This window comes from Temnothorax americanus, unplaced genomic scaffold (assembly GCF_048541705.1).
Source record: "Temnothorax americanus isolate GAGA-0224 unplaced genomic scaffold, ASM4854170v1 Scaffold83, whole genome shotgun sequence".
In the NCBI taxonomy this organism is placed as follows: Eukaryota; Metazoa; Arthropoda; class Insecta; order Hymenoptera; family Formicidae; genus Temnothorax; species Temnothorax americanus.
The window spans coordinates 101,274-127,637 of NW_027509806.1; the positions used below are offsets into that span (position 1 = coordinate 101,274).

General features: G+C 41.0%; 3 protein-coding genes across 3 annotated transcripts; 2 read left to right on the forward strand and 1 right to left on the reverse strand.

The window, feature by feature from the left end:
* Positions 1–2,677: 2,677 nt before the first annotated feature.
* Positions 2,678–19,614, forward strand: LOC143907555 (uncharacterized). The gene is made up of 9 exons (XM_077424396.1): positions 2,678–2,783; positions 2,855–3,035; positions 3,098–3,343; positions 3,430–3,647; positions 5,023–5,210; positions 5,291–5,452; positions 5,635–5,808; positions 5,951–6,098; positions 17,616–19,614. The coding sequence occupies exon 9, from the start codon at positions 18,091–18,093 to the stop codon at positions 19,276–19,278; it is 1,188 nt and encodes a 395-aa protein (XP_077280522.1). The 5' UTR covers positions 2,678–2,783; positions 2,855–3,035; positions 3,098–3,343; positions 3,430–3,647; positions 5,023–5,210; positions 5,291–5,452; positions 5,635–5,808; positions 5,951–6,098; positions 17,616–18,090; the 3' UTR covers positions 19,279–19,614.
* On the forward strand, positions 14,323–15,817 carry LOC143907533 (uncharacterized). Its single transcript, XM_077424377.1, has 2 exons — positions 14,323–15,742; positions 15,795–15,817. Exons 1-2 carry the CDS (start codon positions 14,323–14,325, stop codon positions 15,815–15,817), a joined length of 1,443 nt encoding a protein of 480 aa, XP_077280503.1.
* Positions 19,615–21,246: 1,632 nt separating the features above from the next.
* On the reverse strand, positions 21,247–24,141 carry LOC143907534 (uncharacterized). Its single transcript, XM_077424378.1, has one exon. The coding sequence runs from the start codon at positions 24,139–24,141 to the stop codon at positions 21,247–21,249; it is 2,895 nt and encodes a 964-aa protein (XP_077280504.1).
* Positions 24,142–26,364: the final 2,223 nt, after the last annotated feature.

Sequence of the window (26,364 nt, forward strand, 5' to 3'; positions counted from 1 at the left end):
ATCGAATTCGAGGTATTATTACACTTAGACACCAAAAACTACGGAGCGCGCTATCTGGACCTCGTCATCAGCAACCTGGGACACTTAGACATAAATTTCAAAGTATTAATACACGTAGACACCGAAAACTACAGAGCGCACTATGTGGACCTCGTCATCGGCAACCTGGGACACCTAAACATCGAATTCAAGGTATTAATACACGTAGACACCGAAAACTACGGAGCTCACTATCTAGACATCGTCATCGGCAACCTGGAACACTTAGACATCGCATTCAACGTATTATTACACCTGGACACCGAAAACTACGAAGCGCACTATGTGGACCTCGTCATCGGCAACCTGGGACACCTAGACATCGAATTCAAGCTTGATTCATAAGAATCGACTTAAAAATTCCCTAGCGGCATTTTCTGCCAAGCGTAGATAATCTTCTTTTCCGTTGACTCAATCATATATATTATATCAAGCTTGATTCATAAGAATCGACTTAAAAATTCCCTAGCGGCACTTTCTGCGAAGCGTAGAGAACCTTCTTTTCCGCTGACTCTAAATATATATTATTACCTAATTTACCTAAATAGAAATCTTCTTCCTGACCGATAAGTCTATCGACCTAATTTCGAAATACGCGCGCGATATCGAAACTGGCGATACCTGCGCCGCCAGTGTCGAAAAAGTGAAAGTGACGTTCTCTGTTTGTTACATGTATGTTATAAAGAGCAGTCGACGTAGACGACGACGACGACGACGTATCTTAATAAAAAATTTTCACATTTGGGCTTTGCGTCGCAATATCTCCGCTCGTAGGGCACGTAGCAGAATATTATAAGAAAAAACCCCCCCTAATTGGACCCCAAGCTATCGATCAAGCCTACTTAGAACTTGATCCGTTCACTCGTTATCGAGATCTCAACATCTCGGGTACTCGCAACCCGTCGCGTCGCGTAAAAGAGTCACGGTGCGGTCTCGCTTCGCGTGTACTTGGCGCGAGACATTACCGTGTCTCTTGATTAAGAAAATTTAATATAAAATTGCTTTCTTAGGTTTTCTCATAGAAAATGCTTTGCGTGTACGAAATCATTATCCGCAATTGCGAATAGATATAATCAGCATCCGATGCGGACGGATAGAAACAGATAGGTACCGATTGAGAAGTGAACGAAAATATGGTATATAAGATAAGATCCTATCTGTATCTATGCGATTTTTTTTATACATATAGGATCCTATCTTACATAACATATTTTTTTTCACCTCTCAATCGGTACCTATTTGTTTTTATCTGTCCGTATCGGAGGCTGACGGTATCTGTTCGTCATTGAGAATAATGTTTGAAAAGTATGAATGAGATAAAATAGGTAACCTCTCTTCTCTTGGAATTCTAGTGAGAGCCATTAGAATGGCATCATTCTCCCTATTGAACTTAGTCCAAAGATTATCAAGAGATGCTAAGTACCTATCTATTCTTTGTTTCGTAATTACCGCAGACCTTTCATTCACAAAATTATCATAGGCGTTTGCTATGAAATTACTTAATACGAGTTGTTGACCGAGACGATAGAATATTGATTCCATTATATTGAATTCAAACTCGAAATGACTTTGGCGAAATACTTATTTTGAATATCTCTATTTGTAAACCTTCGCGAAACTCGATTTGTTGCTTACTCAATCCGGATGTAATTTGTAAATGTAACAATAATCAGAATGAATCTCTAATTTAATATCATTATCCGGAATATCATATATCCGGCTCGAAAAACCAATGTTAGGAACAAGCCCGCGCACGAGCCTGGCCTCGTGATTCAGATGAGGAAGGAACAAATAACACGAGAATTTGTATGGAGAGAGAAATTGTGGGTCTTAGTTTAATTTGTTTCTAAAGAGACTTAATTGCAGTTTGATTGTTGCGTAATCAATATACGACATATAAATTTTTTGTTACAAGAAAATAAGCTGTATCAAACACAATGTCAAGAATAAAGTAATTAGTCGGAACGGATCCCTTTCTTGATATTGGTAACGTTTTTATCTTACAATAATAATTATCTACATGAAATGTATCTTGTATTGTAGATCGGCACTTATATGAAAGTGAGACGTATCTTAACTTGTCTGATCTCGTTGAAATTGAAGTCATCAGTCACCAATCGTTTTAATTTCTATCAAGAAAAGGAAATTGTTTCAACTTGAATAAACAGCACATAATATATATGAAAAAATATACAGCAAAGATTGTTTTAATCACATAAAAAAATAACATGCATAGAATCGGTGTGTCAATTTAACTGCTCGTAAATAGATATGTTTCTGAAAACAATGTTTTTCAATCTACAAGGATTAATTTCACTAATAACAAACGAGAAAAATGAAAGAAGAAATATAACTAGTAAGCTCAATGATTCGTCAGATATATCAGATGAATAATCCTTGATCATAGATATTGTCACACTAATTCTCGTTAAAAGAATACAAATATCGTTTGCAATAATTTATCTAAAAGTATCTATTATCCACTTTTAAAAAAGCGTGTTAACTGAGTGAATTTCGTTTGTATCGAAAAATTGAAGCCTCTTTTCCGCGATGCCGATTAGTTATCTCGATTGATTGCCGCGCCGTAGCTTGCTTCATCCCGTGAGGGACTGTCATCGCGGAGTAGTGTAGCGAGTTTCGTGCGTGTAGTGCGTCGTGCGTGTAGTGCGTCGTGTGTGTCGTGATGTGACAGCTCGCGTCGTGTCGCGAGGTTAATATTATTATTAATATTAACCTCGATAAAGGTGAGATCTGAATATATTTTTATATATTGTCGTTATTAAGAAACTAGATATATGTTAGATAGCTCGCGTAGGAAAGCTGCGGCGTATGCTGAAGGTCTCGTACTTGATCCGAAGAAAAGTTTCTATGACAAGCTGGGACTGCTGATGAACTTCCATTTCTGGTATTATACAAGATGTATTAATCCGAGTATTATACAAGTGTACAATTTGTGTTTTATCACCGTGCCCGGTGCGGGGTATGCTGACGCCGAGGTAATTTTCTTATATGCAAACAACATGAAGTAAATATCTGGACTAAAACATAATTTATACAGTGCAGCAATTAAATATTCTCGAGTTAAATCTGGAGTCAGGTATGATCCCGACGGAGAGTCATAAATTAGTCAAAAGCAGACAGCAGATCAAGCAACTCATGAAAGCGCCGAATCTATTGCCGGAACAGAAAATGGATTATCATATCAGGCAAATGGCGTTGAACCTCACAGCCAATTCCATGTATAAATGCTTGGGGGCGATGTATTGTCGATTTTACGCTAAAGGTCTCGCCGCTCTGATAACAGGTAAAACGCGAAATATTTTATATTTAAAACGCCGATAACATGAAGCATAATATATTATATAACACCATAATGTTTTTTTTACATAGGGCCATAGCCTAGGAGAAGGACGAGGATAAAGCAAAGAGGAAAAAGCAACGTAAAGAACGCAAAGAAAAAGAACGAGGAAAGAAACGTGACGAAGATGATGGCAAAGGAAAGTGGGAAACCATTAAAAGTGACGTGGCTATTCCTTTCGAGAAACCGAAGATGTTCGCTAAGGACGCAGAAATTAATATTGGTGCGGTGTTGAAGAAACTTTCTGTCGGTATGTATCATGTTACGTGCTGGGAGTTAATAGCTTTCATCAGATGTAATGTAGCAACTTTAGTAGCGATTTGCGATTGGCGACAATGCAACGTAGTTGCTCAGCCACTGTACCGTGAACTAGACCTTCTTTAGGCTTATTGCTCTGTTGCATACGAAGAGGACGAGACCGATGTTCTCTTTGGCTTTTAGGTCCTTGCGAACTGTTGTTAAACATGAATTCCTTACAGTAATAATGTAGATATTTACATTATTTTGTCGTAATTATTTAACATACGTTTGGTTTCTCCCGCTGGAACCGAAGATGTATAACGTATGTCTATAATTAAGTGCATACATAATGCAATTGAACAAAACATTAAAAAATTGAATATTTTCTTATTAATGTAAATATCTACATTATTACTGTAACGAATTCATGTTTAACAACAGTTCGCAGGGACCTAAAGGCCAAAGAGAACATCGGTCTCGTCCTCCTCGTATGCAGCAGAGCAATAAGCCTAAAAAAGCTCTGGTTAACGGTACTGTGGCTAAGCAACTACGTTGCGTTGTCGTCAATTGTCAATCGCTACTAACGTTCCTACGTTACATCTGATGAAAGCTATTAATTCCTAGCACGTAATATAATACATACCAACGCAAGGGCTACACGATTATGGAACGCGATATGATTAGTCTACGCTCGTTGTTAAGACTGTTTGCTACCGACATAAGAATACAGTAGTTGTTTAAGAAATCGTTATTCTCTTTAAACATATATATTTGAAGGCACAATATTAATATTTATGCTTGATTTAGTTTAATGATGGGAATTACATTGTCATGTTTGATATACGGATACATTCATTGAGAGATAGAGGAGTAGCATTAGAAAGATTTCCTGATTGTGAAATTATGCCTCATTTTTATACCAAACTCCTAATTTATGTGGCAGAGTACTTTAGATGTACCGTATAGTATACCTTGGTTACTCGTTAACGTTTAATGTTCCAATATTAGACTGGATAACGCGCGGCTCATATGTTAATTATTGCTCTGGATAGGTTTTTCATCTAGATATGTCCGCGCGCGCGCTCAGTACTTACATAATATATACAATTTGGTATTTGCAATGTGATATTCTGGTATCGTTCCGATATCGAGTTTATTTAATTTAGCTTATTAGAGTCTTGAGACCGATGTTTAGTCCATGAATACAATAGAAAACGTTTGTATTTTTCTCTTGACGTTCGAATGTGTTAAAAGTATTTGAAATTTTCGAAAAATATTTTTTATAAGAAATTTTAATACAAGGTGTAAATTAGGTTTGCATAAAAAATTTCAATTAGCGATTTAAAAAAATCTTGAACTTTTTTTATTTAAAACTTTTTTTCCAGTTTTATGACAGTGGATTTCTCGGGAAGAATGTTCCTTTCATGCATTTGACGGAATTAGTAGATCAGATGATAAGTTTGTTGGCCGAAAACAGGTGGCAGTATTTGCATCAGGCTGCAGCGTATTACAGAGTGATCAATAATATCATGGTAAAAATTATTGACAATTCTAATCATACCACTATTATATGGTACGATTTTAGAAGAGAAACAATAACGTGATATTGTTTATTTTAATTTTTTATTTCTATTTTATTACGTTTGTTTTCAGTGTATTGATTAGCTGCTTCATTCCTGCGCTGAATCAAATGTTCCCTCGAAATATGAAGAATTGGTGATGAAATGCTTATGGAAAATAGTGAAAACAATGTCAATTTGGGCCGTTGATTTAGATTACGATACAATACTCTTGGAAGTGCATCGTTTCCTTAAGGTAATGCAATTTCTCATCTTATTCAAGTAAATGAGAATGCAATAAGAAAGATTACTATTGTGCACATTTTGCAATTAACATGAGTTACTAATAAGTTAGTAAACGTTTTAATTGCGCTGTATGTCTTAAATTAATATTTCAGTGCGACAACATTATATGTATTATATATGTTATTTTTATAGGATTATCCTACTACATGGTAAAAGAAACGAAAGTTCGACACTCCGCTGCGAACAATCAAGACAGTTCTTCATAGTATGACTAGAGTGAAAGGCAGTTCGATACAAGATCACTTGACACTAATAAACAATACGAATGAATCTGAATTACAAGCTTACTTAATCAGATTAATCGCGGTTAGTTTTGTATAATTATATACATAACTTTTTTAAATATTGAAGTAATTGTATCGTTTATATTAGATATTAATATTACTACGTGTAGATATGTTAAATTATATAAATCAGGAATTAATTAATAACATTTATCTCAATAAAGTCTTAAGTCAGATGAGATTAATGCCACAGCTAAGGTGACGCCAAAATCAAATAATGTGGGAAGGACACCAAAACACTTGTCCAAGTCAACTTGTCAGTAATTGGCAGAAATAATCAAGAAAATTGGAACAAAAGAGCACATGCAAGAGGTATGTAAACATACACAAATAAATGTTTTTTTTTTTAATATAACGTAAATTAAAATGTTCGGATTCTGGAAATTATTAAATATTTGCAAAAGTTATTATTAAAGAAAGTTTATTTTTTTTTATTTTTTAATTTTTGGAGAAATGTCCATTTACGTTGTAACTACTGCAAATTTTAAGATAAAGTAATAATAAGTAATAATAAGTAATAAGTAATAATAAGTAATAATAATCAGATTAAATTCATTATGACTACGTTTACGTGACACCGTTAATCGGGCTTTACACATTTGATTACAACTTCAAGTAATTAATATTGATTTTCATCGTTGCTAAGTAAATAAAGATTAAAACAAATTAATTGTTTTTCAGCAAATGTTCACTAAGAGATTGTTGTATCTATACGTAGATTTGTATAAATAATGACCACTGGTGTTATGCTGATATATTTAGGCTGCGGTCCACTTGACGCTACAAATGCTTTGGAGCGTTCTTCTTCTCCTTCTTCCTTCGTTGAAAGAAAAGAGAAGAGGAATGCTTCGAAGCATTTGTAGCGTCAAGTGGACCGCAGCTTTAATAATCTCTGAACGATACACGCTACAAGTCTGTCTTGGATCACGGACTCTCTCAGTCTCTCGAGTTACGCAACGCCGCTGATGTTCCGACGCTCACATACATGTCTGCGCATGCGCTAACCATAGATATACAACATCTCCCTTTTCTTTTTTAAAAGCAGTAAACTAAACTTTATTAAAGTATTAAACCATACTTAATATCAACTCAGCCTTTAACAAATTATAATGAAATTTTATACGCAAAACTAAACAGAATCATATTTCTTTCTCAAGTGACCAATAAAACTAAACATTTTGACAATCGCAACACTACAATACATAATCTCTTAGCTTAACCGGAGGTTTAACCATTCTCCCGCTGCGAATAGCTTTCATTTGTTGTCGTTCCTCATTCACAGTATTCGCATTATCTGGTACAATAGAATCATTACGCTCATTACGCTTGGTACGGTCATCAAAGTCCTCATCATAATTAGTTTTAAATTCGGTTTTTGTTTTCTTTAAGTGGCTCGAATTTCTTCTAACCATGTTACCTTTACTATTAATAATGATATAAGATCGGGGAGTATTATGTTTAGAAATTATTTAAACCGGCTCCCATACTTTTCCTGTCCTTACTAATACATTTTCTCCCTCTCGAAACTGTTCACGCTTCTTTGCGTGTAGGTCATGATAATTCTTTGCTTGAATTTGTTTCTCAATCAGCTTGTTATGAACATTTCGCGGTATAGCTGGTTGTAGTAGCTTGGTGTGTACTGGTATTTTAGTTTTAACACGTCTATTGAACATAATTTGTGCAGGTGATACATTTAATCCCGCTATTGTCATATTTCTATATTCTAGAAGGGCAATCTCTAAGTCTATGTTTTGTTGTTTGCTCTTTTCTAATATTTTCTTGGCTGTTTGTACTGCACGTTCTGCTAGTCCATTACTTCTTGGATAGTTTGGAGAACTAGTTATTATCTCAAAACACTATTTCTTTGCAAATTCTTTACACTCGTTTGAATTATATGGTTGATTGTCACATATTAGTATATTTGGTATTCCATGTGTAGCGAATACAGATTTTAGTTTATTAATAACTTCCGTCCCTGTGTTTTATTTTTTAGTTTTAATATTTCTAGCCATTTATATATAGAGTAGTAATCTTGAATTACCAAATAATCTTCTCCTCCAAATTGCAAAATGTCACTTGCTATTTTTCCAAAGGGATTTTTCGGAATGTCATGAGATATTAATGGTTTTTTAACATTTGAATTACTATATTTTTCACAAATTGTACACCTGGAAATCATTTCTTCTATATCTCTACTCATACCTGGCCAATATATTACTTGATTTGCTCTAGCTTTAGTTTTAGTTATCCCAAAGTGTGATTCATGCAACACCTTTAAGATGTATTGTCGAAATTCAACTGGAATTATTAATTTAAAATTAAGATATACTAAATCATTTTCTATTGTGATTTGATCTTGTAGATTAAAGTAAAATTTGAATCTATCATCTACATCTTTTTTCATTTTAGGCCATCCATTAAAATGATAATCTTTAAGTTTAGATAGTGTTGAATCAGCCATAGTGGCTTTTTGAAGTTCCTGTTTTTTAGCATTTGTAATACTAAGACCCGTTTCAATAGAATGTACCACTTCTTGCAACCAACTATCATCTGTATTTGCTTCACTTAAGAAGGATCTAGATAATAAGTCTGCAATATGCATTTCTTTGCCTGAAATAAATGCTATTTTTATTTGATATTTAAGCAGTTTAATTCTTATTTTCTGTAAACAAGTGGAAGGAATTTCTGAAATTTTTTTATTTGGTATACTAATTAACGGTTTATGATCCGTATTAACATTAATTTCTCTTCCATAAATATAGTAATGAAATTTCTGTATAGCAAAAAGTATACTCAATAGTTCTTTTTCAATTTGAGCCATATTTTGCTCACTATTCGTAAGACTTCTGGACGCAAAACTAACTGGTTTTCCATTTTGCAGCAAACAGCAACCTAAACCATGTTGCAAAGCATCTGCTTGTATCGTGATTTCTTTATTTGAATCGAAATTTGCCAATATAGGAGCATTTACTATTTCCTGCTTTATTTTATTAAGACAATTTTTATGTATTGGCAACCATTGAAATTGGACATTTTTCTTTAGTAACTCCCTAAGTGGCGTTGTTTTTTCCGATAGATTAGGTATAAAATTCCGCAAAAAATTAATCATGCCTATTATACTTTGTAGCTTTTTTACATTTGTAGGGCTTTCTATAGCTAATATCGCCTGTACTCTATCCGGATCTACTGCCATTCCTTCAGCACTAAAGATATTGCCTAAAAATTTTACTGTCTTAGCTTTATATTGTACCTTATCTTTGTTAAATTTAACACCTAATTTTTTGGCACGCTCAATGACTTTTTTAAGTATTTTATCATGGCTTTCTTCTATGTCCGATAAAATTATCAAATCATCAAAATATATTGTGACACCCTCTATATCATCAAAATTTTCAGCATTTTCTTTTTGAAAATATTCAGGTGCCATATTCAACCCAAAAGCTAATCTATTAAACTTGTAACATCCAAAAGGAGTTGAAAACGTACACAGCTCACTCGATTCATCATCTAATTTAACATGCCAAAACCCATTTTTTAAATCTAATACAGTGAAATAGCGTTTGTTCGACAACTTTTCTCTTATTTCACTCGCTGTGGGTATTAGCACATCTTTAGGCCTTTTTAATTACCTTATTTAAATCTCTCGGATCTAAACATATTCTTAATTTACCATCCGCTTTCTTAATAATTACCAAGTTGCTGACCCAGCCCTTAAGATTTTCTACTTTTGATATTATCCCGTTTTTTACCATCTTATCAAGAGTATTTTTTAATTTATCACGAACTGTATGGGGAATTCTCCTAGGTGGATTAGCAACTGGTGTACACTTTTTATCTATTTCAATAGTACACGTTTTTCTAAAAGTTCCATTACCTTCAAAAATATCAATATTTCTGATATAAACTTATCTTTTATATTTATATTTTGAAGCATGTACTTTTAATTAAATTAAATTCTCGGCATATGCATAAACCTAGCAGTGGCATTGTATCTTCTCTAACAATTACAAACTTTTGTTTTTTCGTTACATCTTTTATAGTACATAACAGTTCAGCTATTCCTAGCGGTTTTATCTTACTACCACCAAAACTTTCTAAAATTATACTAGCAGATTCTAATTTAACTTTTGACTTTTTAACTTTATTATATATTTTTAACGGTAAAACATTTACATCCGCTCCTGTGTCTAACTTGAATTTAACAATACTGTTATTTATTTGAATCATTTTAGGAGTTCGGCTCGAACCGCCATACGAGTCGGACGTGTTAGTCGCGGCGCTTTGCTTCGTGGTTCTTAACCTCTTGAAATCGAATAGAGACACGTGCGTTGTACTGCGTAGTCTTGTTACACTCAGTTCGGGTGGGCTCTGTTTAATTAAATTCCTACTTTCTACTCCCCCCTCGGAGGGGGAGGGCTCTTTTTGATTCAAAGAGATAGATTTTCTTATGGAATCACACGAATTGGAAGACACGCGGTCGGTATGCGACGAGACCGTTTCGAGCGAGAATAGCCAGTTGAGTTCCGTTAAGAGGCAAAAAACGTGTACAGACGATTTAAGTGAAAATTCCTTCGAAACGTTTGCTTCTTCCGCGACAATTGAAGGGAGCTGGCAAAAGGTGAAATACCGTGGACACGCCTCTTCCAAGAGGTTAAGAGAAGAAGAAATTCGAAAAAGACGCAATATCGACACGGAGACTAAAACTTCCCGGAACGATATGGAGATAGATAATATCGACGACGAGGATTCCCAGGACATCCACCAGGATCCTTATAAGCACAGTGATATTAGCGATAGCGCCCCCCCCGCCCCGCCCGTCCATATAAGCTGTGATGTGAACGCCGATATATCACGTGCCCCCGGCGTGGCTACCAACAACGTACCTGATGCTCAAGCCGCTGAGAAACATGTAAACACGAATGCCACTATTATTAAAGAGGCATATATTGTTAGCGGAAATTTCCTAAAAGTCCGTGACCCTTCGGATAATGTAGCAACGGATGCACGGAAATTTAATAGGTATGAAGATGATTATAAAGGTAAAGCTATAATTATTTTGCGACTCCCTCCGGACCAAACTACGACCAGAAGAGGTAAAAATCAAATAAAGATATGGATGATTTTGAATGAGTTACGGATTTGTCCGCTATCCGTCACCATGATTAGTCATTTCTCTGCTGAGGCCGAATTCAAAGATTTTAGAGATGCCAATTACGCGCTGGATAAGATCGATGCCCTTGGAGCTCCGGTGAAGCTCAGGGCTAATTTAGAACAACGTTTTTGCCTTAGTAAAGGAGTCATCTCGGACTGGCCCTCGTCTATACCGGAATTATGGTCGTGTATTCGGGATAAATCTAAGATCCTGAGTATCGAGCGGATGTATCGTAGGAAATGGGATCCGGAGAATAGTAAAACTTCGTTGGCTGCCACGGACAGTATTATCGTGACCTTTAAAGATAAGAATATTCGTGACCTGACTGTTTTTGATAAAGGTATCGCCCTTAGAGTTCGACGTTACGTTCCTCAGGTACGTCAATGTTTCAATTGCTTTAGATTTGGTCACACCAAATTAAATTGTAAAAGTGATACACGTTGTATAATTTGCGGTGACAAAGCACATGGTCGTTGCGAAAGGGAACAACGCTGTTATAACTGCGGGGGTCAACACAAATCTACGTTTAGAGGCTGCCCTCAGTATGACAAAAACAAAAACATTAATATAGTTATGGCCCACAGAAATGTCTCATTTTATAGTGCGAGACAGATTGTGGAAGGAGAGACGCTGGATTCTCCACAAGAATTCCCAAACAAATTCACTAATCCGACTTCCTGGCCAGGTCTTGCGCTATCGGCAGGGCCCAATTCATACTCTGAGGTCCTGCGATCGGTGCCACGTTCTTCACGTACAAGTGGATTGGCCGCTCCAATACAGAGAGACAACGGGAATTCTCTTCCTCCTCTTTCCACGAGGGATAAACGGAGTACGATATATGAAGCTCCGCGTAAAAATTTTTACAAGTCCTTTGACCTTCGCTCCGGCGAAATTACTAGGGAGAAGAGAGGTATTATGTTCTCAGCGAGCCGCCGTGGGGAGAGTGAGGTCCTCTCCAGGGACAACTTTGCGAACGTGGATCATCAGGAGGATCAACGAATTACGGAAACCATCGAGAGCATTTTGCTGCTTCTTCGGAGGGTACCGGGAGCTCGGATTAAGTTGATTCGCGCCCTGGCTATGTCGGGGTCACAAAAGGATCAGGAGGGGGATGCCCCCCAGTATTCAGATAATTTACAATTATATGAGGAAACGGAAAATAGAGAATCATCAAGGTACGGTAGAAACAAAGATAAATATCGTTATAATTTTATATAAAAATTCAAACTATTACTTTGGAACTGCAGAGGTTATAAATGTCATAAAAACGAACTATCAAAATTATCAATGGATTACGACATTATTGTACTCACAGAAACGCGGTGTACTAGCCATAATTCAATTTATCTTTCTGGATTTAGAACAATCCAGAGCAGGAACATTCTTGGAAGTGGTGGCGTTTCCATTTCTGTCCGGTCCTGTATCGCATTTGACGTGTTACCAATTGTCGGGACACCCCCCACAATGTACGATACGGTGGGTATCAAGACTTCGAATCTTGAAAATAATATCAACATTGTTGCGGTTTATCGTCACCCCAGAGCTGGTATGAGTGCACGGGATCTTACTACAGTCTTCAACACCATCAATGGTAATCCATGTGATAGTATTATTCTCGGCGACTTTAATGCCCATAATACAGCATGGAACTGCGAGTCATCTAATAATAACGGAGATATATTGCATGATGCCATGGCTAATGCAGGTTTTATATGCATTAATGTGGACACTAGATCCCGTATTGGTTGCAGCGGACAGAGGGATTCCAATATTGATCTTCTGTTTGCTGCTGGCAGTGTTGCTGGCAGCATTGATTACCAACAATTAGATGAGTCTCACGACAGCGACAACGTCCCTATTGGATTTTTCGTGGACATCAATACTCGCATATATAGAAAATTATCGAATAGAACATCCACTAAAAGGACGGATTGGTCAAAATATCGTGTGATAGTTGAGAGGGAGATCGACAGAACATTGGCTCCTGCCGGCCCAAGATTTGAAGATGACTTTGAAAAGTATTATCAGGATTTCATTTCAACGTTGAAGTCGGCTGTTTTCCAAGCTTCAGGTAGACGTATGGATATGAATCGCCCTTGCCAGATTGACCCGCGGAAAGTTAAGAGATCCCACAGATGGTGGAATTTGGATTGTGATGTAGCGATTCGGGACAGAAGACGTGCCTTTTCGGAATTTAAAAGGCTTAGAAATATTCATGCTTGGATTGAGTACAAGCGACAGTGTGCAGTCACCAGAAAAGTTTTGAATAAAGCGAAAAAGGATAATTTTGATGATTTTTGTAAGGGTATCAACAGATTTACAAGCCTCTCTTATGTTTGGAGTACCATGCGCATTTTAAAAAACACGCGTAAAAATATAGAATGGAACAAGTGGCAAACCAAGGATAGAGAAGTGGAAATTAGGAAAACTATTGATGGTTTGGCTCCTCCATTTGTGGGCTTCAACCCGACGGGCGAACCGGAACATTTGGGTACTGAAGTGGAGTTCGATGCCCCTTTTATACGTCCAGAATTAGATAGAGCGATTAGAATGATCAGAAGGGACTCAGCCCCTGGTATGGATGGCGTGGAGTACCAAATGCTTAGATTGTTGCCTGAATCGGGTAAGGTTTACCTTTTGGAATTATTCAATGTTGTGTGGCTGGCCGGGGTTTTGCCTGCTGATTGGTCATGTTATCAAGTAATTTTTATCGACAAGGTTGGCAAGGAGAAAGTGCGACCCATTTCGTTGTCATCATGTGTAGGTAAACTTATGGAGCGGATGATAAATGAGAGGTTGATCTGGTGGGCAGAAAAAGAGGGCAAGTTTAGTATGTCTCAGAACGGTTTTAGAAGAGGGAGATCCTGTGCTGACAACCTGGCTAGAATCACATCAGATATTCGTGCGGCACTAAGTGCAAGAGAATACACTTTGGCGGCCTTCCTTGACGTATCAGCTGCGTATGACAGTGTGGAGTTTCACATTTTGCTGGATGGGCTTATGGCGCTTGGCTGTCCTGCTGGCATAGTCAATTTCGTTCGAAATTGGCTATGCCGAAGAAAAGTAAGATTTATTGTTAACTCCGTTGAACATATAGATCGCTTTGTATACAAGGGCCTCCCGCAAGGCGCCGTGCTTAGTCCGGCTTTGTATTCTCTCTTCACTCGAATTCTATACGACGCTCTCCCGGAAGGTGTTGAGATGGTCGAATTCGCGGACGACATTGGCATGTACGTTTCGGGACGGGATCGTCAGCGCAACCGCCTCCTTCTGGAACAAGCTGTTAACACTGTTGCTTCAACTCTGGGACGAATCGGTTTGGACCTTGAACCTAAAAAGACTGTTCTGGTGGAATTCAACAGGAATGGTTATGTAGATAAAAATATGACCATCAACATTCAGGGATGTAAGGTATGTAATAACAACGGCGCTAAATTTCTCGGTATCTGGTTGGATAATAGCCTCAAATTTGATCGTCAAGTTCAGGAGGTCAGAGGAAAGGTCAATCGGGCTAACTCCGTTATGAGATACCTGTGCAGAGTGTCCAAGGGCATGGAGGTCAACACGGCTCTCATGCTCTATAAAAGTCTGGTGAGATCCATTACGGATTATGGAATTTTTGTTTATTTCCCGAGGGATGCTGCATCCCAGATCAAATTAGAGAGAACCCAATATATGGGCATTCGAACTGCACTTGGATACAGGAATAGTACCCCCAACAATGTCCTGATAGCTGAGGCTAAGGTGATGCTTCTCAGAGATAGAGCCTTCATGCTGGGTTGTAACTTTGTAACTCGAGCTATTGCGTATAACAGGAACGGTCTGTGCGATAAATTGCAACAAATGTTGGATCGAGAGAGCTATTGTCGATTTCTTCAGCCAACACACAAATTTTCCATGTTATCGGAAATTTGGAAGAAATTGAGATTTAGAACCGGCATTGGACGAAGTGGACAATTTGAAATTTTTCAGGGCCCTTACATGGCCCATACCTTCGAACCATGCGTGGATTTGGAAGTCGGTGAATCGAGGAAAAGTGAACGATACTCGGATGAGTTACTTATATGTAAGATCGTTGAGAAGCATTGTGTGGACGCAGATATGGAGATAATCTATACGGATGGCTCGTATGATGAATCGAGTCGATCAACAGGGGCTAGTATTGTTATCGAGGATCAGGATATTGCTTTCAAAATGAGCCTTCCGGGAACATGCTCATCGTACACGGCGGAAGCATTCGCCATTAAATCAGCGCTTCAACTTATGATACAACAGCACTCTTATAGAAACAGGAGTATTATCATTATGTCAGATTGTAAGTCGGCTCTACAGGCCATTCAAAGTAACCTCATTTACGTGCATAGAAATAGATATATTACGGAAACTAGAAGGCACATATATGACCTTGAAACTAATCTCGGTAAAAGAATCATATTGGTCTGGATCCCGGCTCACGTGGGCATTGCAGGTAACGAGCAGGCGGATACCCTAGCAAAAGAGGCAGCTTTGGAGGAGGCTGATCGGACGATTGAGATACCGGTGGGTGATTTTAGGAAACAGGACAAGATTGAAGCATGGAATGCTACACAAAAAGCCATTGTCCGCGATGCAGAGCACAAAGGTATTTTCTACTTTAATCACTTCTATGATGATGTCGCCACCAAACCGTGGTTCCACAAAATCAACGCGGAAAGATATTTTGTGACCTTATTTAATCGACTGAGAGCGAATCATTTCAACTTGGGATCATCATTGAAGAGAAAGGGTTATATAGACAACGAAAGATGTGAATGTGGATATGAGAGTGAGGATTTATACCATGTACTATTAACATGCCAAAAATATGACGAGCACAGAATTGAAATGGATAAAGAATTGAGAGACGCGAATTTTTTAGAAAATATTGATTTATTGCGTATTATTAAAACAAAAAATTGGGACATATTGTACATTATTTTCAAGTTTCTCAAGAAAACTGGAAAAGTTATCTAGCTACATACGGGCGGGTATTGATTTATTATATCACGCGTTCAGGACTACAAGATGGCGGTGATTCGCGGTAGTGGGGCGGCCGCGAGACATATATATGTGTACAGTGGAAATAATGTAAATGTCGAACTGGGTCTACATCGCTTGTGTCAATTACCTTTGGGTACAAGACACTATAATTCCTCAACCGAGGAATGCACGAAAAAACCCCCCTTGAATCATTTTAAACCATCTAGAATTAATATTACCAATTTCTACTTGATCAATACAAAATGAACTATCTTTTGACTCAGACTGTACATTAGTTTGCTCTGTAAGCTCCTTTATCTTTTTAACTTTACAACCAATCGCATAGTGATTTAATTTACCGCACTTCTTGCATTTCTTTCCATACGCTGGACATTCTCGTGGACCATGGTTTGTTCCGCATCTCCTACAGTCAAATTTTGTTGCTGCGTCCTTGCCTTTGAATTTACTGGACTTCTGCTGTACCTTCTTGCGTATACTGTCTATTTCTGCTTTGTCTCCCTGTAGACTTTTTGCTTGGACCTTGGATACTTCAGCAGCTCTGCAGTAGTCAATTGCTTTTTGCAAATTGAGATCTTCTACCCTCAGTAGCCTCTCCTGTAGCACCTTGTCTTTTATTCCCAGAACAATCCTATCTCGAACCATCCTGTCAGCTATTGTTCCAAATTCACATGTCTGACTGAGCTTCTTTATTTCTGCCAGAAAGCTATCAAATTTTTCACCTTCCTGTTGCATTCTACTGGAGAACTTAAAAGTTTCGTACACGATGTTCTTCTTGGGAACACAATACTCTTCGAAGCATTGCAATACCTTTGCCAAATTGTTCCTCTCTGCCTCTTGTAGATTGAACGTATTATACAGCTCAATGCCATCTTCACCGACAATATTTAGTAGTATGGCAACTTTTATCTCATCCGGTTTTCTGTTACTACCAGACGCCTTTAGGAAAATATCAAAACTTTGTTTAAATTTACGCAAGTTTTTGCTAATATTTCCACTTAGATCCAGACTTTTCGGCGGCTTGCCGTAATACTCAGTAGCTGTATCGGCGGTAGCCATAACCTTTATTTTCCAGTGAGAACTCGTACGGATTTTTCTATGCGACTTCGCTTATTATGCGGCTCGTAGTACTATTACGACTGCGCCATGTTGTATCTATACGTAGATTTGTATAAATAATGACCACTGGTGTTATGCTGATATATTTAATAATCTCTGAACGATACACGCTACAAGTCTGTCTTGGATCAAAGACTCTTTCAGTCTCTCGAGTTACGCAACGCCGCTGATGTTCCGACGCTCACATACATGTCTGCGCATGCGCTAACCATAGATATACAACAAAGATAGCATAAATTTTTCGCAATAAGCATACAAAGTGTCGCGAGAGTGTTTAATCGGGAACGACGTAGTGCTCCGTACAGAGATCGTAGGCGCGTGAAGCCGTGTGCATAAAGGAGAGCCGAACGCATACCGGATTACACACACATCAATAATATCAACGAAGTCGAGCAAGAAGAACTCTACGAAAAGTAAATGAAAATCTCTCTCTCTCTCTCTCTCTCTCTCTCTGTAAGTATTGGCGATTGTCGAAATTCTTTGCTCCTGCACAGGTGAATATTTCTGCTGCCGCAGGCTGCCTTCGGGCATTTTTGTTACAGATATAAGCAGGTCTTTTGTTGCTTGTCACGCGCCTTAACTCGTTTTCTTCGGGACTTTCACCTAATTCCGAATACTTTCGTGACAAGTATCATCTCCATCCTAACCTCACTCTCGGAATCATCGTGGAATTTTCGGTATTACCTGAGCACAGTATTGTTACGCCCGTGCTGGACACTGAGTAGAGAAGTCGGGGAAAACTGTGAAGCGCGCTCCTTGACAACGGAAGTTTGTATATGGAATTATTGATTTTCTGTCTGGCGGATTTTTGGAATCCGCACGCGTTCTGTTTTACGAGCTTAGAATAAACGCATTTCTTAAGTTTTTTTGAGTTCTCTTTCTTTTTGCGAGTTTCGCAAAATACGTGCGCGAGTGTGGAGTGCGCGATAGTGTTACGGCGGCGAACTTACTCGACGAGCGTAACATTTTGGGGGCTCGTCCGGGATACGAGGCGACGAACGCAGTATCCCGAACAGGATGACGACCACGCACACCCCGCCGAGGACCCGTTCGCAGGCCGCGGCGTCGGCAACAACGGAGGCGGGCGCGACCTATCCGCAGGATGCGGGGGCGACGGAGGCAGAGGCGGGTGCTTTCGAAGCTATCTACTTGGAGCTTCAGAAGCTGCGCCAGGAGCGGCGGCTGGAGCAGCAGGAGCAACAGCTTTTCCGCAGCGAGTTTGAGGCTCGCCTGAAGGAACGCGATGCTACGGTGGCACGTCTTCAGGAGCAACTCGCCGTACATCAGCTAAGTCCCTCCAATAACGTTTTTTGCGGCGGAATTTTGAATGAAGCGATGCGTGAGATAAGCGCGGGTGAGGGCGCGTGTACGGAGCGCGCCGCGTGCGGAAATTCGGTCGAGCCGCTGCATGTGATGGGCACGGGCGAGGGCTCGTGTGCGGGGCGCACCGCGCGTGGAGGTTCGACTGAGACGGCGCTCGGTTATAAATTAAAGCCCGACACGTTCGACGGGACTGTTCTTCTGCGCGAATATTTAGTACAATTCAATTTAATTGCGCAAGCGAATGGCTGGGTGGAATCTTCGAGAACCGTGGCTTTAGCCTTGAGCTTAAGAAGGAAAGCGCGTGCCGTATTGGATGGGGTAACCGAATTCGAGAGCCTTCGCTATTCTGAATTAGAGGCTAGGTTAGAGTTGCGTTTTGGTGAAGCGCATATGTCTCAAACGTTTTACACCCAGTTCACTAATCGGAGACAAGAACCCAGAGAAGAGCTTTTGGGAGCGGATTTAGAACGTTTAGCGCGTTTAGCCTATTCGGAATGCTCGGCCGAGGTGCGGGATAAGATTGCGTGCGCCCAGTTCGTTGCGGCGCTTTCTGACGGTTTCGTAAAACGAACTTTTCAGTTAAAGGGATTAACTTCCTTGAGAGCCGCCATAGAGAGGGCCATGGCAATAAAAGTCATCCAAGCGAATAGTTTTTCGCGGAAATTTGAAAGTAGAGATCTCGGAAAAGGCAGAGCTGGGAACGACATTAAATCGGCGGGGAATGAGAAAGATGGAAAGAGTTCTGCAAATTTTAAGAAGAATTCGGGTTTCAGGACGAGATTCGGGAGTGAGAAAAAGGAGTGCTGGCAGTGCGGTGCCAAAGGGCACTTTCGGTCGGAGTGCCCTTCTCTAACTACCGAAGAGAAAGGAAACTTGGAATAGTCGAGCTCAGCGGGGCATGTTCGGCTCAGGAGTGCAAAGTCCCTGCGAAATTAAGTAGGATAAGTAGCGGGTTAAATGATTTTTGTTTTCGCGGCCGAGTTAATGGCCGGACTTGCGTCTTTAAAATAGATACGGACTCCGATGTGTCGGTACTTAAGGAAGATTTGTTAGGTTCTTTGCAATCACCCACTTCTGTAGAGAGATATTTCTTGACTTATCCAACGGGAGAAACGGTTCCTGTAAAACATAGAGTGGTGGTTGGAATCGAAATAGGAAAATTTTCTTTGGATTTTCCGGTAATCATAGCGGCCATAAAAGACGAGTGTATTCTAGGAGCGGACTTTCTTTCAAAAATAGGGGTAGGAAGCGTTTTCTCTTCGGTTTTTGAGGAAACGGTGTCAGAGAGTCAAGAAAACTTTTTCTGTTCCCGAATTTGTAGTTTTGATAGAAGGATTCCATTTTTTCTTAAGAAATTTTTTGAGAAAAATTCCGAAACTTTCAACGCTTCTCAAAAGGAGCAGTTTGCTGAATTGGTGATCGAGTTTTAAAATGTCTTTTCGGAAGATGTGGTTGCAGGAAATTGCTCCGTCGTTGAGCATATTATTAGGGTGAAAAATTCTTCTCCGATTAAACAGGCTCCTAGGCGAATTCCACTGCATATGCGAAAAAAGGTGGAAAAGATTTTAAACGAAATGAAACAACGTGGTGTCATCGAAGAATCTCATAGCGCCTGGGTTTCTCCAGTTGTTTTAGTAAAAAAGAAAGATGGAACGATTAGATTCTGTATCAATTTCAGGAAGCTCAATGCCATTACAGAAAAAGATTCTTATCCTATTCCCAGAATAGATGATCTTTTTGATCGTTTATCCGGAAATTCCTGGTTCACCACCTTAGATTTAAAAAGCGGCTATTGGCAGGTGAAGCTTCGTTCTCAGGATAGGGAGAAAACGGCTTTCTCTATAGGAAATGGTTTATGGAAGTTTACTGTAATGCCATTTGGATTATGTAATGCTCCTGCTACTTTTGAGCGATTGATGGAGCAGGTTCTTCGTGAGATATTGAATAAGATCTGTATGGTTTATTTGGATGATGTCATTATCTATAGTAAAACTTTCGAAGGAATGCTGGCAAGTTTAAGGGAAATATTTCTTCGTTTACGGGGTGCAAATTTAAAACTCAATCCAAAAAAATGTATTTTTTTTGGGAGAGAAGTGAAATACTTAGGCCATGTCGTTTTAGAAAAAAGAATCTCCACTGATTTGGAGAAAATTAAAACCGTTCAAGAGTGGCCTATTCCTCAAAATAAGAAGCAAGTGCGAAGCTTCTTGGGACTCTGCTCTTATTATAGGAAATTTGTGAAGGGATTTTCTCTTATTGCTAAGCCATTATTTTTTTTAACTGAAAATCTTAAAAAATTTGTGTGGGATGGGCGTTGTCTAAGAAACTTTTGAGAAGCTTTAACAAAACTTAATTTCTTCTCCTATTCTAGCTTTCCCAATAGATAGATAGATATATTTATTGGCTCCCCTCAGGGTTGCAAGGCGTTTTGTAGGGACGTTCCCAACCCTTTACATTCACTTAACCTACCTTAGCCTATTTTACAATTAACCTTACATACTAATCGCCCTACCTATCTTTACACACACACACACGCTCGCAAGTTCCCTATCTCTGTGGACTTCCGTTTCCGTTTACAAACTCCTCACTCCTCCTCTTTCTTTCATTCATTCTTCCCCTCCCTTACCTCCCAGTCCCCTCCATCACCCTCTCCCTCCCTTACTCTCTCTAATTTCCTCAGCCATCTCTCCCCCTCCCCTTCTTCCCCCAATACCTCCCCCACCGCTTCCTGCCATGATCTCCCTCCCCCCCAATCTGCACAATCTTCCCACACGTGTTCCCACGTCTCCTCCCCCCCTCCACACACCCTGCATACTCTTCTCTCCTCTGCCATCCAATGTTTCACCCCCCTCATACCACCTCCCAGCCTGTATCTAGCCACTTTCTGCCACCTATTTTCTCCCCAGTTTTTTTTAAGTACTCCGGTATCCCCTCCCCTTTTATCATGCCATACCACTTGTTAAATTTTGCCTCCCCTATCTCCTTCCACCTCTCTTCTCTTTGCATTCTCTTTTCTCTCTCAAGCACGTCCTCCCCCCTCCACATCCCATCCTCCCTCAGCTCCTCCACCTCTTCTATCTTCCAGCCCCTGCTCTCCGCCGCTTCTTTTCTCTCCTCCTCCCATCCCCCCCTGCTCACCCCTCTTTTCGCCCTCCTCTTTACCTCCTCCCAGCATTCCCTTGCCAGCTCCCCTCCCTTTCCCTCCTCCAATTTTTTCTCATACCCCCATGCTCTCATAACCGCCCTTCCTCTTAGTTTCTCCCTTTGTAACTCCTCCCTAATCATATATCCCGGTATACATCTTTCCACTCCCAACACCCACCTTAAATATCTTTCCTGTAATCTCTCTATTTCCCCTCTTTCCCTCCACCCCCATATTTCCACTCCGTAACTTATCACCGTCCATATCAACTTATCAAACAACCATATTCTCCTACCCCAATCCCCCCCAAACCTCCTCTTTCCGATCCCCCATACTTGTCCCAGCAACGCCGCCCCTCTCCTCGTCCTCTCTTTTACATGTTCATCCTGCCTCCCATTAAATTTTACTACATATCCCAAGTAGCAGAATTTTCTCACCTCCTCTATTATCCTACCCTTCCACCTCCAACTCACCTTTTTCCATCTTCCTCCCCCTTTTCTGCATCTCATTATCTTCGTTTTTTCACTGTTCAATATCAATCCCTTTCTGTCCAAATACCCCTCCAGTTTTCCTATCATTCCTTTCATATCTTCCTCATTCTCCGCTAACATCGCTATATCGTCTGCATAAGCCAGTGTATATATCTTTCTCCCTCCCAGCTTTATTCCACCCCAGCCCCCTTTTTTCAGTTCATCGTCAATGTCCGCCAGCAGCAAGGTGAACAGAATCGGACTTAACGGACACCCTTGTCTGACTCCCCTTCCTGTCCAAAATCTCTCTCCCATCTCTTCCCCCACCCTTACTCTGCATATCGTCTCCCCCAGCAGTTCTTTACACCTCTCCACCAAGCCCTCTCTTACTCCCCTTTTTCTCATGGCTTCCACTAGAATCCTCCTGTCCACCGAGTCAAAAGCTGCTTTTAAGTCCACGAACATCACCACCATCTTCCCTTTCTTTCCATTTACTTGCCTGTTTATCAGGTGATTCAATACGTAAATGTTGTCCGTGGTCCCAACCCCTCTTCTAAACCCTGTCTGACTCGGTGGCAGCAAGCCCTTCTCTTCAACCTCCTTCCTCAACCTTTCCGCCAGTACGGCAGCATACACTTTGTATGCCGTTTGTGCTAACGTCACCCCTCTGTAGTCCCCCACTCTTTCCCCCTCCCCCTTTTTTCCTATAGGCACTATAATTCCCTCCCTCCAGTCTTCCGGCCACCCCTCTCCTTTCCACACTCTATTGCACACTTCCCATAACCATTCTTTTACTACCTCCCTTCCAAACTTCCAAACCTCATTCGGAATTCCATCACTTCCCAACGCTTTTCTCTCTCTAAGCTTCTTCACTACCTCCCACACCTCTTCTCTCCTTATCTCCTCTTCCTCCTCCCTCCTTTCCCTTCTTCTTGTTCCCATCACCACCCTCCCATTCACTCCTCCCAACAACTCTTTAAAGTACCCATCCCATTCCTGCATACTAATTCCCTCATTCACCCTCCTTCTCTTCTTTCTCTCCCTGTTTACCACCTTCCATACCTGCCCCTCCGTCCTGACCTCCTTTACTTCCTCTTCCCATTTCTCCACTTCTCTTTTTTTCTTCCTTTCACATAGCTTCTTGTATCGCTGTTTTTCCTCCCTGTAACTGTCCCCCTCTCCTCCTTCCCTTCTCCATTTCCTTAACATGTTGCCAACTCTCTTTTTTCCCTCCTTACATTCCTCATCCCACCAGCCCCTTCCTCCGCTTTTTTTGCCCCTTCCATTCACTTCCCTTAATACCTCCCTTATCCTCCCCTTCAACCTCTGCCACTCTTCCTCCACTCTTCCTCCTCGCGCTTGCCTGTCCCCCATTAACTCTCTAAATTTTTTCCTGCCCTCTTCTGACCAGTCCCCTCTCCCACTTCCGCTCCTTTCCCCCTTCCCCTTATCCATATCTTCCTCCCACCCTTCCACCCACGCTGTCACTGGCTGATGGTCTGAATCGACCTTCTCTTCTACCACCACCCGTTCTACCCTTTCCCTTGTCCTCCTGTCCCCTAACACGTAGTCAATCACCGACTCCCCTCTTCCCCCTGTATACGTCCATTCTCCTTCTTCATCACCTCTTATTCCTCCGTTAAAAATCGCCCACCCACGTTCCCCCAGAAATCTACACAGCTTTTTTCCTTCCCCATTTACTTTGCCATCCTTCGATCTCCTCTCTCCTTCCCCCATCTCTTCTTCTCCCTCTTCCACGAACCCTCCTTCCTTACCGGTCCTTGCGTTAAAATCCCCTCCTATCAGCACTCTCACTCCCCTCTCAATCTCCTCCACCCATTCTTTCAGGTCTTCCAACTTCCGGTCCATATCCTTATTTATATATACTCCCACTACCCTCCACCACTCTTTTCCAAGTTTCACTTTTATCGATGCTATCCCTTCCTTATCTTTTTTCGTCTTCTCTCTTTCCATCTTGATCCCTGCCCTCACCCCTACTATCATTCCTCCTATCGCCCTTCCCTTCCGGCTCTTCCTCCCTGCTCTCTGCACTTCCCATACGTAGCTTCTTGGCATTTTTTCTTTTATCCTTTCCCACCCCTTACCGTCCACCCACGTTTCGCATAACACCATTACGTCCCAATCCTCCAGCCTTTTCCAAAACTCTTTATCTTTATTTGTTAGCCCCGCCACATTCCAAAAGGCCACCTTATAAATACTGCTTCCCCCCCCTCTCCCTCTCCTCTCTCCCTCCTCTCCCTCTTCCTCTCCCACTCTTCCACCCAGTTCCTCTCTCTTATCCTTCTCAATTTCTGCTCCTCTTTCTTCCCCCCTACCCGTTCCCTCTCCCTCCTCTATTCCCCCTGCCTTTGCTCTTCCTCTCTTTCATTTTCTTTTCCTTTCCCTTGCCCTTCCTCCCAGCACCTCTCTCTGCCATTCCTAAGCATACCTCTAACCTCATCCCACACCCACCATTCCCCCTCTATCCATACTCTTCCCATCCCTATCCGTACCTTTTTACCCTCTCCTCTTGCCTTCCATGCCACTTGGTTTATCTTCCATTTTATCCTTCTTTCCTCCCATGTCAAGTCTTCGTCTATCCACGTATTTTCGCCTCTCAGTTTCCACTTATTTCTCATTATTTTCGCCTTCTCTTCTTCACTTCCCACTTTCACCACTGCCATACCCCCCTTCTCTCTTCTCCCCGCCTCTATTTTTCTAATCTCCTCTATCTTCACCTCCACGCCTAACTTTTTCATCACCTCCGCCACTCCCCCCTTTATTCCTCCCGCATCTTCCTTCACTCCTTTTATCAGAATGTTTCTTCTCCTTTCTCCCCTCTCCTTTACTTCGTACCTCCTTTCCAGCCTTTCCACCCTCTCCTTCCAATCAGCCTCTCCCCTCCCCTCCTCCCTCGGCCCTCCTCCGCTTTCCTCTCTACCTCTTCCTCCCCCAAGACCTCCTCCCTTTACCTCCATCTGCATCCCCTCCAGCTTTCGTTCCATGTCCTCTATTCTTTTCTGGAGCTCTCCTCTCTCCCTTCTCCACATCTCCTCTCTCTCTTTCAATTTGCTTTTTATCTTCTTTACTTCTTCCATCATTGCCTCCTTTTGCTCCTTCGCCACCTCTCTAATCTCCTCTCTCACTCCTCTTAACCCCTCCCTCATCTCCTCCGTTATTCCTCTCAACAACCCCTTCACATCCATATCCTCCCCCCCTGCCCCCCCTGGTGGCGTTCTCACCGTTTTGTTGCTTCTCTTCGAGAAGTCTTCGTCCTCTTCCCCCCCCGCGCCCTCTTCCTTCTCTATTTTATCCCTCTTCCTCTTAAACATCTCCTCTATACTTCCTTTCCTCTTGGAAAGCTCATCTATATTCCCCGTACTTCCGCGTCTCTCTTTCCCCAACCTATCCGCAAAATGCGCCATCTATCCTCTACTCTACGGCCGTACTACTTCCCGGCGTTATCCCGAAGTCCCCAGAAATCCCTAGCCTTTCACTCTCGCGCTCTCTATCCTTCCCCTTGTACGCTCGTCTCTTTAACCTCAACCTTCCCAATTCTCCTTCGCCTCCACGGACTCTCCTCCCTTATCCTCCGCGCTGCCTCCACTCTCCTACCTTTCCTTTCCCTCACCGAGCTCACCTCTCACTCTCCACGCTCTCTCACTCGCTCTATCTCTCACACTCGCACCTCGCTTTTCGCTCGCACAAATCGCCAACTCACACCTAACCAACCGGAAACGGAAGTCCAGCTTTCCCAATAGAAAAAGGGGAATTTATTCTTGATACTGACGCTTCAAATCACGGCTTGGGCGCGGTACTTTCTCAGATTCAAGATGGTAGGGAGAGGGTCTTAGCTTATTATAGTCGAGTTTTGAGCAAGTCTGAAAGAAACTATTGCGTAACTTGTCGGGAGCTGTTAGCTTTGGTGGAGGCTTTGAAGACCTTCCATCACTATTTATATGGACGTGAATTCTCGGTTAGAACAAATCATATTTCGTTACGCTGGTTGATGTCTTTTAAAAATCTAGAAAAGCAGTTAGCACGTTGGATGGAACGCCTACAACAATTTAATTTCGTAGTCAAGCACCGAGCAGGAAAGGTGCATGCAAACGCTGACGCGTTGTCTAGGCGTCCATGTGCGGAAAGAAACTGCAGATATTGTGATAAAGTGGAGATGGGAGAAGAAAGTATTGTAAGGGGACATGTTAGAAGAATAATCTTCAAAGAAATTGAATCTACGGACTGGAAAAAAATGCAATTGAAAGACCCTTTAATTGTAGGAATTTATCGTGAAAAAGAGGAGAATAGGCGACCTCTTCGTCAAGAAATAGCTCAGAGAGATTCGACTGCTAAGGA